An 11,011-nucleotide genomic window follows, 5' to 3' on the forward strand; every position below is an offset into this window, starting at 1 on the left:
TGAAGGGGGCAGCAATTCACGAAAGATGAGTCTTGCTTGAAGACACGATAAAGAGCGTTCGATAGGTCGATGGCATCTGTACTCGATTACTTTTGTCTGCAGGCAATATGGCAGCGGACTGTCAAATGTGATCGTTTTACGTGTCATACTTTCTCTTTATTTTAGTTTTTTGAAGTCTCCTGACGAGATGGGTTTGACCCAAAGTTCCGATGTATCTGACGGAGGAACGTATGGCTATCACGTCCACGGTGTAAGTTTTGATTGACGCACTTATTCTGCTTTGAGTTACTTCGGGTCGGCAGCCAGAATCGCAGCTTATCCGTGCTAACTGCTAACTAAGTAGTTGTACCGGTCGAACATGTCGAGGTGGCACTTCTGGACGCATTGCCATTGCAAATTACAGACGAAAGATACACATTGTAAAGTGAATATTGTGCGTCAGTATTTGCAATAGAGTTGCTCTATCTCACTTGATTTTCATTATTATTATGATTCAAACGAACCTGGGTTGTGGCAGGTGCAGCCGAATTCTCCTGCGGAGAAATGTGGACTGCAACCATTCTTTGACTTCATTTTGTCTCTGGATCACAAAAGACTTGTAAGTACAGCCATAGATGGAGCAGACAAAAATATAACGCCTTTGACTTGTCATTGCTATGTACCAGAATGTAGAAAATGACATGTTGAAGGAGGTCCTGAAAGCCAATATGGAAAAAGCGGTGAGCATGGAAGTGTACAGCACCAAGAGCATGATGATTCGAGAGTTGGAGGTAACGCCGAACAATATGTGGGGAGGACAAGGCTTGCTGGGGGCAAGTGTTCGCTTCTGCAGCTTCCAAGGAGCCAATGAGAATGTTTGGCATGTTCTGGTGAGGATGACTGTGATTAACTTAAAATGATTCATGTAGTCCCTCCTTTAAGAAAGGTCACATTTGTTTTCCCCAAGGATGTGGAAGCCAGTTCACCTGCTGCGCTGGCAGGCCTCCATTCCCACACTGACTACATCGTTGGAGCAGATCAATTGTTGCAAGATGTACGTCATTAGCCAATATGAGCATAACAAGATGGCTGAACTCCAGTTATTCATCTAACGTACTGAATTCTAGTCAGAAGACTTCTTCTCGCTGATTGAGGCCCATGAGGGGAAGCAAGTGAAGCTGCTGGTGTACAGCGCACTCACGGACGACTGCAGAGAGGTTGTGGTCACACCCAATGGTGCATGGGGAGGCGAGGGAAGGTATGGAGCACGCGGGAAATACAAGGGAGAATAGGGGCGCAGCCTTGTATTTTCTTGTCGGCTCTTTGAAAGCAACATTCATTTTTTTTCAAAAGCACTGGTTCATAACTGATTTTGTTGCTTTTACCGTTTCCTACTTTTAGTTTAGGTTGTGGCATTGGCTATGGTTACCTGCATAGAATCCCTGTTCATCCTGACATATCAACACCAAAGACCCCTGGGCCCCCTGCTCCGGAGGAGAAGCCACCTCCAGAAGTGCCTAACCACGGCTTCACAGAGGTACGGTACACAACCAGCAAGAAAAGGACCGCCTCTGCCATGCTTGTTTTACTCATGGCCAATATTGAGTCATGCTGCCATGGCCGTTAAATAGAACCTATAAATGTGATAGGCACCCTTGATGGCACCTTCAAGCCCAAGTGAGGATGTGTTAGACTTGAGTCAGCTCACCCTCCAAAGTACTTCTCTTCCTCCTCCTGTCATGGATTCTGGTGAGTTGAGTAGAAACACCTGGTTGGACTTCTGTCAGACACAGTGATGTTTTGTTTTTCTTTTTTTCTCCTAATTGTTTTTACAGGCTTGTCTGACTCTGGAGTGGCTGCCTTGAGCCCCGTACCTGCTGAATTGTTGGAGAAGCTGGATGTGTCCGTGTCGTCTGTCGACATGAACGACACCTCCCTTGCACTGAACTATGAGAAAGTGGAGGACATCTCCGGTGTTGGTGAGTTTGAATGAAGCAAACTGTCATTTTGGGGGTCCTTTACTCACTTGCACAGTATAGAATTGAAAAAGGCGGCAGATCCTTCCATAGTAGTCCGGAAATTACGGTACTATAATTACTAAATGATACCATTTAATTTCTTGTTCTGCAGAGGCACTGGATGGAAGTGAAACGCATTGTTCCAAAGAGATCACCCACCACGAGCAAAATCCCCCCACCTCCGTGAATCTCGCATCTGATTTCGGCGTTTCGGCGGAAGAGCCATCGTACCTCAAGTCCACTCACATCGGTGACACCTTCTGCGAGTCCAGTCATAGCCACAGTCCACCGCTCGGAGCGCTGTCTCCTCACGCAGACTCACTGGACCCAGACGACGAACAACATCCCTGTCCACCTGCTACTGATGTGCTCCCAGGTGAGTCCCAAATAGATGACTCACCCACTCAGGAAACTGAAGATCAGTCCAAAGATGAGACTCGCATTCATCAATGTGAGCACGGGGACACTGAGAATTAACCGCAAGAGCTAAAGTATGACTGAGACCGCGCTGGGCTTGGTGAGTAGAGCGAGCACAAAGCAAAAAGAAAAAAAAAAAGCCAGTGACAATCACTTTTATTTTTGTTTTTAAAGACTGGCATTATAAGTCTGTACAGTCCTCATCATTGAGTAGACATGTAACAGAACTATTAGAAAACAAATCAAATTTTTCTACAGCAAACTATATACAAATAATGATGAATTATACATAAATGTAACACATGCGATTTTAAAATTAATTTGAGCGGATGCTGCTAAACCCTTACTAGCCAATTTGGTCGGTGACGCATGAGGCAATTTCGTCAATCTTAGTACTTATGCCTAATTAATTTGTGAATTAAGAATGTACTAGAACACTGGATATGACATATTGTCAAACTGGGCCAAATCAAACATTTAAAAATCAACTACTTAGTCCAATCGTCAAATTTTTGAAAATTCACTGAGAAATGACGGGGGGGTGGTTATGTTGAGCATTGTAAGTACAAATTCCACTTTCAATGAAGATAGAAAAGGTCATGTAACAGTTTTGTAAACATGGCCCTGTCCCAGGTTTTTTTTTTTTTTCTGTTGCAAGCATAAAATGCAAAATGAGTCAATATTTGAAAAAAAATGGTTTGAATGTCGTATATCTTGGCTTTGTTGTTTTCTTTGCAATGACCTATAGTTTGAAAGAGATCCGCAAATTTAGGCTTTGTGCAAGGCAGAGGGATCGATCCAAAAAGGTACAATAATCTGTTAGTTGTTTATGTATGTGAGATCAATAAGTTACTGCTGGTTTTTGTAATTCTAACATCCTAAATGTTGTAGTTCCATCACAACAGTGCAAAACAATACTTGATGAAATGACAGGCTGACTTTTGGAATAATTATATTTATTAAGCAGCTTGTGCTGTTGATGTAGTTCACTTGTGGCTTTTTAAGAGCTCATTTTTAACATGTTTTAACCCAGACTCTTGTTTTACAATTGGTGAAGCTAGTTGTAGTAACCTAGTCGGCTTGAGGCCATCAACTGCAGTTTTGTGATCTATGCAACAATAGACAACTTTACTTGATGAACAAAGCAATAGAAAATAGGGGACGTTTGTAGATGTCATTATAGTCATGGTGCTGTTGAGTCATGTTTTTTCTTTGTATTTCTGGGAGTGGGTGTCTAAACAGTTGCTTAAGTATTTTTGCAGATATTGTATCAATGAAGTGTGTGTATATATATAAAGTATGGAAACAAACATAGACCCTTATTCATGTTTCAAACTGCCACACAAAATGTCAAAACACATCCTTGCATGATCCCCAATGTGTCATTGTTAAACCATTCAAATTTATTTCTTTGGAAGCCTAAAATACAGGGTCCAGCAAAATGATCTGACGCATTTGTAGGTTTAATCAATTCCAAATAAATTAAACAAAAAAGTTTTGTTTTTTTTATTTTCAAAAAGTACATGTAATGCCATTTTGTTTCGTTCCGTTTCACTTCCGAATAATGCTATTTGTTTTTGTTTCAGTTGCTAACATGAATTGGACTGGTGAGCGACACGCTTTCATTGCGGAAATGTTTCGTAACTGCAACACAACGAGCGTTCCGTTTGCGCTTCAGACTTTACTAAGTCATGATCCCGTACCTGGTCGAAACACCATCACTATGGGTTCCTAACTTCAGAGCCAGCGGATCAGCATTGAAACGAAAATCAACCGCCAGAAGTCCAGAAAACGCAGCAGCGGTAAGACCAAAATAACATTATTCGAAAACGAAACAAAACGGCATTATATGTTTTGTTTCTTGAATTTATTTGCAATTTATTAATCCTACAAATGTGTCAGATCATTTTGTCGGACCCTGTATAAATAACAGGGTATAGATTACAACAATGTAATGTAATGTAATGTTACAGTTCATCACCTAATTGGGGTAACCATTCAGTTTTGGCCAACAAGACCTCACTTGACATGTTCACGTCGGTCTTTGCGGCTAAATGAATATCTTCCAAGTTTACAATAAAAAGATCTGTTCTGCTTGGCCATACCAAAAATGTTTTTACCACTTTGTGTGTTTTGGTAAAGACAAATCATATACTATATTTCATTGAGCTATTTAAATAAACTATACAATAGGAACAGCTCTCACTTTGACCAAGGTCATTGCTGATTGCCCAAGCATATAGTGAGATTTAATATTTATATGTGTATATATCATTTCAAATTTCTAAGATGATTTAGACAACTACAAACATTCTTTAAAGAGTAAACTGCAATTTCCAGGTTGTAGTGGATACAACAAATGCCATTTGTATCATGTTAAATTACAGCCATGAATGTGCTCTAAAGAATTGAAAAAATAACAGTTGCTATTAAGTAAACTGTACAACAGAATTGATGATGTCCTCCAAGCTCCTCCCTGCAAAACCTCATTTAAATCCAAAATAGTTTACACACGGTTAACATGAAAACATTCCGCTCACTGAGAACAGCTAAAAGAGACAAAGACAAGTGTGATGATGTTCAAGCTTTCTTGTGATTACACCTGGAGGTTACGTTTGAGTGAGGATGGCCGACTTGACGCTTCCAGAAAGCGTGGGTTGTTCCAAAACGGAGAAACTGTTGACACCGTGGAGTGTTTGTAGAACAAGGACAGGTCTGGAATGTACTATAACATTCTGCACACGTGCGTATACCCGCACGCATTCACTCAAACAAACATGTACAGCAGTTTATAATAAACATAGCAGTCAAAGATGTCAAATAAAAAACAAAAAGGTTTTAGTCCTGCAGAGTAAAATTGAGTTCAGTCTTCAAACTGTATTAAAAAAAAAAAAAAAAAACAACCAGTCCATCTTGTCTCTTGGCTGCTCCAGCCTGGTATGTTCCCTATGACACATGTGGATAGCACAAACTGTTTGACCGTGAACAGACTTCAGGATACTACACGTTGGATGAGTGGCGATTGGCAAATGACAAAAAAAAAAAAAAGGAAAAAAAAAAAGTTTTTGCTCTTCCAAATCTAACTTTCACGTGGACTTCTGCCTATAGTGAAGCGTCAAGTCCCCGCCACTTTTCCAGATAAAATGTTTAACTGTTCGCAGGTCCATGTTAGGATCCAGAACCTTGTGAGGGCAAGAGAGGGAGAACAGTTTTTAGAGCAATACTTCTAAAGATTTTTACACCAAGTACCACCATAAATAATACTAACTAGTCTACCATAAAGTGGCAGAAGTTCTATTGCCGTTAAAATTGTTCTTCAATATAGGAAATAAGAAATGCGTTAGATGTTCCGCGCATGTCGATGTCCTAAAAGGATAAGGACGGGTCGTTAAAATGTACCTGCTCTTGACACATGAGTTCTATCTTCTCCTCAGCTAGCATGGCCATGTCCTCCTCCTTTTCTTGCTCCCCGGGCTTATCGTTGGCAGAGGAACTGGTGGTCTGAGACTCGTTGTCCAGATTGATGATCTTCTCGTACACGTGTTCCATCACCTTCCTCACCTGCAGCATGTCACTGGCTGAAAGACGGTCCCTGTGTTGCACCAAGGGGCAAATGGGTTCAATGAAGACAACGCCTTCACCATGAAGTAAGTAAAAGTGGAGATAACTAACTTCTTCAGAGTTTTTGCACCAGACGATGAATGAGGCTGGAGGTAGAATGGGATTTTGTTGAATTTGGGCATATTTTTCTGGTAAAAGAAGAAAAGGGAAAACATGCAAGTGGAACACTGTTAAAAACAAAGTATTGACAAAACTATTGCATGAACGATTGAACTTCTTCAATTTGCACTTCTGTTGAATTCATATCATCATACTGTTAATGTGACACGTTGACAGGTAAGACCTCTCTGGACAAGGCAATCCAGTCCAGCCAGTTTCTGTTTTTATTGTCAAATAATTGCATGTATTTAAAAATCAAACAAATGTCAATGACTTTCCAGGCGAAAAACGTGAAGATGCGCATACGACTCACATCTACTGTGATGTCAATGACCCATTGAGGAACGGTCTCGTTCAGCAGCATGGACTCGGTCTCTCCGCCTGAATCTCGACAAAGCAACCTGCAGCACAATCACACCACCAATCAAGTGTGCTCCTTTTTACGCCGTCTGCACTAGTTATCCAATTTCCAGGCTTAACTTTTAAAATCATTTCTCGGTACCTTATGACACTTCCGAGATACACAACGTTACCTAAAAAGAGTTCTGCCGCCTGCTTCCCCGAAGATGACCGGTGTATGCGGCGGCACCTGAAAGTATCCGTTTCCTTTCTGGATACGATTCTCCTGCTCTCCATTCACTGTAGACATGTTTATTCAACACATAGCGTCATTTGGTCAATCCGACAACTCCCGAGCCACTTAAATGCAAAATAATACAAAAAGCAAGCTATCGTTTAGGACGTAAAAAGCAAAGAAAGTGTACGTCAAATGTTGACCGTTAATGTTGTCAGACTGTCTCACCATGGTTCACTTCATTCTCTTCCTCATCGACAGAATTGATGCGCGTTCTGGGCCAGAACTCCAGCAAAGCCTGAAGCAGCAATCCACCCAAGTTTACTGCAGAGACAAAAGAATAAGGTAAATAATTCAGTTTGCAAAAATGATCTTAGCAGGTTTCCTACATTTTGGGTCAGATCCGTCAGAGCTTGAGAAACCTGCATCCTTGGCAGACACCCAGGCAGCGAAGCAGTCACTTTCGTCCAGTGTGATGGTGAGCATCTGTTCAGCAGCAGAGCAGAGAGGAGAGGAGAGAAGAGGAGAGGAGATGCCGTTTTTAGAGCATTGCCTTAGAGCGATGATTCTCAACTGATGCTTCGGGACACATTAATTATGGGTGAGTTGGCGTTTCATTTTTGGAGACAAGCTCATTATTTCAGCATTTGTACTTTTGGCGAAGGTTATGTTTGGAGGACTGCCATTCAATTTATAATATTGTATTGTTTGCGTGGCATCATAGCGTGACGAGTTTCCACTTAGAAGAATGCGACTCACCCCAGTTTTCAAATCAACCGAGAACCAGTTTGGCACATAAACCATCTTGAAGCGCTTTTTGATCTCCTCATCAAACTCCACTTTGCCCAGGTCTTCCCCCTTGCAAGCCTGCAGATAGCGCAAGGGCTCCATTGACTGATTTTTCAGATGGTTTTGTTGAGCATACTCTACTGCTGTAGTCATTTTTACCTTCAAGACATCCCAGAAAGCCACGTTGTTGTTGGTGTCTTTGGTAAGTATGTGCCTCTTGTCATTCAGAATGTGACACTGTATGATACTTGCCCCTCCTGCAAAGGCAATTGAGACGTTTCCACGTTGAACTGGGAAAAAGAGGCTGAGGAAAACCTCGAGTGCGACTGACATAAACAGGTTTACCTTTGATGACTTGCTCGGACTGTGTGCACAGTGGCATTAAAGGGGTGCTGCAGTCGTTATCGTACTCCCCTGATGATCGGAAGTTGTGCATTCCCTTGAGAGACTGTGTAGATGGGCATATTCAGCAAAACTACACTGTACCATAGCATGCAAAATGAACAACCGCATTATTCAAAAATGTCTCTGTGTGACAAACACAGAATATTTCTTAGCGCCCAAAACAAGTTGACTACACTGTATTGTAGAGTCTTTCTGTTCATAGGTAGGGCGTTGCATTATACATGCCTACCCATTTATTAACAGATGACTTGGTGGTGGAGACCCAGATAGCAGGAGGGGGGTCGGCAGATCTGTCCAGTTCCATCTGTGCAAGGGGAATAGAGGGCTAAGTTTGAATGGAAGTGCAGTGCACATACAGGATTTACAACACTTCTGTTCCTATACTGCAGTGACAAATTGAATTTCATCTAATTCTACATCAGGTCGCCTTTTTTCTCAAATGGCCTGACGCATCAAAGAATGCGCCAATTAAATTTAGAAATGAATTATGTGGAGGGCTTTTTATTACGTGCGGTTCACTTTTTATGCACATTTCCAACACTCGTTAGTAGCTTACAACCACACTTATGAACATTGGGGAGTTCTGTGCTACTTAAAAGTATTTTTTATTTATTTTTTCATACTTTTGCAAGTCTAATTTTGGAGTTTCACATTAAGTGCAGTAATAACAAGCTTGAAGTGAGCACGCTGTGACTCTTATTTGGCGAATGCAGACGCCGAGGCGTACTTTGAAATGTTCTCATAAGTTTAGTGTATTTTAATACAATGCTGGGCATAAGTTTGCATGTGACAATCATTGGGTCTTTTTTTTTTTTTTATATCAAAACAAACAATAGATGATGCATTTATTGTTTTGTTGTGGGACACTACTAACTATTATTCTTATTTGAGTGTATTCTTACTTTCAGCACTGGGGCCTTCTCTTCACAAATGAGAACACGGATGTCTGGGTTGCGCAGGTCAGTACAATAAATCTTCTTGTCTCGGCCTCCAGAATAGACATGCGTAAAAGCCTCATTGACCTGCAGGGCCCACACGCCTTCGTCGTGCACACGGTACGTGGCAATGCATCGCTGCTGACCCAGGGACCACAGACGAATTGTGCCATCTGAACTGCCGGACAGGCACTGCAGGGCGGCAAAGCAGAATAGTAAAAAAATGAAACGTTTAGAAATTATGAATCAATTGGGAAGGGGAAAAAAAAGTTATTCAATAAACACGCTGAAGAGTTAGTTTGCTTTTCTTCACCAATATTTTCTCTTTCAATGAAAATTAATACTGTTTGCGAAATCAATATCAGCCCTAGAAAAAAAAATAAAAATAATCTGAGCTATAATTTTTAACAGGGGAACTCACTTGAGTACCATCCCGATTCAACAGCAGCGACTTGACGTTATCTGTGTGACCTTTCAGCTTCATCAGTTTTGCACATGTTCGTGGATCCCACACTCTCAGCACCTGGGAAACAGCAAAGCATTAAGATCACTCGACAATTGGTGTGAAAGAGGTAAGGGAAACCTCACCTTTTCTGTGGATCCAGACACTATCACTGTGCCCATCTGGTTCATAGCCAGACTGTAGATAGAGTCCTTGTTCCCGCTGAGTGACGAAGCTGTTTTATACAAAATGTTAGTTGAAGATACAACGCACTAACCAAACGGTAACAGCCATCAAAATGGGACAGCCATAACGCAACTTACTTGTTACAGTGTTGTTGGAAGCAGTGAGTGCTGTAAGAGTATTGACATCCCAGAGAAATATCTGCCGGTCAAGCCCTGCAGATGCCACCAGCTCCTTGTCCTTGGCATAGGCTAAGGCTTTCACATAGTCTTTGTGTGTTCGTAACGTTGACATACAGAACCCTTTATGCGCATTCCACACCTTTACTGTTGTATCCGAGGAAGCAGATATCACTGAAAACATGTGATCACCAGATCAGTCCATATCCGGCCGGCACTTGTAAATTTAGCTTCTTGAAGTCCAAAGTATTAAGATGTTGATGGTCAACTTACATGTTTTCCCATTGCAACAAAGAACTATGTCATTGACCCAGTCTGTATGATGCTCCATTGAAGCAATATACGGGTCCTGCTACAATGACAGGACAAATGAATGCACACCTTCATCTGGAGTTTGGCATAGTCACGTATAACAGCATAATGACAATCAATACCTTATGCTGGTAAACACTCCATATACGGATGATTGAGTCTCTTCCAGCTGTGAAGAGTCGGTTTAACGCAGGGTCAAGTTGAAGAGCATTCACCCCATTTCTGTTGTACTTCTCCACCTCATCTCTAATGACGTAGGATACCTGAAGCGGAAGGGGGGCTCAGGTAAGCGCTGAGGTCCGGCTGCTAGGGCCATGACCTCTGATTCCCACGACACTTCTCTTGAAGATGCTCTAAATGTATTTACGTTACAATTTGTATCCCTACCGCTCCGGTCGTATGCAAGGGGGAATTGCGGCGTATTGGAACGTCTTGTACGATGAGAAATAAGCGCAAATCATCATGTACGAACCGATACCGATTGAGGTTCCGTTGCATACTTTCACTTAATAATCGTATCGATGGGAGACACTTAATGTACATCGAGCCACCTACGACCATTCTCCCAGCAATTAGACCGAGCCCACCAAGAGTGACGCAAAGCTATTGAAAATAACGAAAGTAATACAGCTGAGACATCACGGAAAATAGTTGCCAAGAGCGGTAGTGTGATGTGCAGATATCCGACACGTACTTGTTAGGGAAAATGCAGGCTAAAGTGGCTCTTTTGGCGCCGACGATAGCACAAAATGATCTACACTAAGCTAAGCTAGCTAAATTAGCCGGCTCGACTTTGAAGAGTCCTAACAGTAACGATGCTCTTAAATAATTCTCATTAATGGTAGTCTATTATCCGCGAAAGACTCATTTAAAATGACCGCCATGCAATAGCCGCGGCCAAGGGCTTGGAGCTCAAACAACTACTCGAATTTACCTGTACTTTTCTCCGCCCAGCAGCATTTTGCCTGTGATGCGTGGCCATCTTGCATGTTGACAGTCAATTCATGTGATGTTACATCCGGGACACAAAAAGAAAACACGTGCCGCAGAGGTCTATG

At 41.9% G+C, this 11,011-nt stretch overlaps 2 protein-coding genes and 1 long non-coding RNA gene across 4 annotated transcripts; 2 read left to right on the forward strand and 1 right to left on the reverse strand.

Moving 5' to 3' along the window:
- The first annotated feature begins 74 nt into the window (after positions 1-74).
- Positions 75-3,724, forward strand: LOC125984831 (Golgi reassembly-stacking protein 1). The gene is made up of 9 exons (XM_049747106.2): positions 75-250; positions 518-598; positions 666-869; positions 947-1,033; positions 1,107-1,237; positions 1,381-1,516; positions 1,629-1,728; positions 1,815-1,958; positions 2,110-3,724. The coding sequence occupies exons 1-9, from the start codon at positions 188-190 to the stop codon at positions 2,472-2,474; spliced, it is 1,311 nt and encodes a 436-aa protein (XP_049603063.1). The 5' UTR covers positions 75-187; the 3' UTR covers positions 2,475-3,724.
- A 910-nt stretch (positions 3,725-4,634) lies between these two features.
- Positions 4,635-11,008, reverse strand: LOC125984822 (WD repeat-containing protein 48). Of its 2 annotated transcripts, none has more exons than XM_049747091.2 (18): positions 10,888-11,008; positions 10,076-10,216; positions 9,915-9,990; positions 9,603-9,815; positions 9,426-9,514; positions 9,259-9,360; positions 8,805-9,029; positions 8,132-8,206; positions 7,843-7,945; positions 7,657-7,754; positions 7,468-7,575; positions 7,098-7,194; positions 6,937-7,032; positions 6,668-6,773; positions 6,448-6,535; positions 6,087-6,163; positions 5,814-6,006; positions 4,635-5,596 (listed from the first exon to the last, which is right to left on the reverse strand). In XM_049747091.2, the coding sequence occupies exons 1-18, from the start codon at positions 10,933-10,935 to the stop codon at positions 5,501-5,503; spliced, it is 2,031 nt and encodes a 676-aa protein (XP_049603048.1). In that variant the 5' UTR covers positions 10,936-11,008; the 3' UTR covers positions 4,635-5,500. The 2 variants fall into 2 exon arrangements, with proteins under 2 accessions (XP_049603048.1, XP_049603047.1); XM_049747090.2 differs by having other exon boundaries at positions 9,915-9,993.
- Positions 6,917-7,848, forward strand: LOC125984861 (uncharacterized). The gene is made up of 4 exons (XR_007487125.2): positions 6,917-7,053; positions 7,146-7,309; positions 7,558-7,699; positions 7,763-7,848. It is a non-coding gene; the product is annotated as an uncharacterized lncRNA (long non-coding RNA).
- Positions 11,009-11,011: the final 3 nt, after the last annotated feature.

The sequence above is a fragment of the Syngnathus scovelli genome, chromosome 17 (assembly GCF_024217435.2).
Source record: "Syngnathus scovelli strain Florida chromosome 17, RoL_Ssco_1.2, whole genome shotgun sequence".
Lineage (NCBI taxonomy): Eukaryota > Metazoa > Chordata > Actinopteri > Syngnathiformes > Syngnathidae > Syngnathus > Syngnathus scovelli.

Bases quoted from the DNA above. Each gene is read 5' to 3' on its own strand.
- LOC125984822 (XM_049747090.2), bottom strand. From the start codon at position 10,935: ATGGCCACGCATCACAGGCAAAATGCTGCTGGGCGGAGAAAAGTACAG. The intron at 9,816-9,914 runs GTAAGTTGACCA...ACATGTTTTCAG, and splicing joins TTGTTGCAATGGGAAAACAT to TGATATCTGCTTCCTCGGAT. The intron at 7,755-7,842 runs GTAAACCTGTTT...TTGCCTTTGCAG, and splicing joins GTCCGAGCAAGTCATCAAAG to GAGGGGCAAGTATCATACAG.
- LOC125984831 (XM_049747106.2), top strand. From the start codon at position 188: ATGGGTTTGACCCAAAGTTCCGATGTATCTGACGGAGGAACGTATGGC. The intron at 599-665 runs GTAAGTACAGCC...GCTATGTACCAG, and splicing joins CTCTGGATCACAAAAGACTT to AATGTAGAAAATGACATGTT. The intron at 1,959-2,109 runs GTGAGTTTGAAT...CTTGTTCTGCAG, and splicing joins GGAGGACATCTCCGGTGTTG to AGGCACTGGATGGAAGTGAA.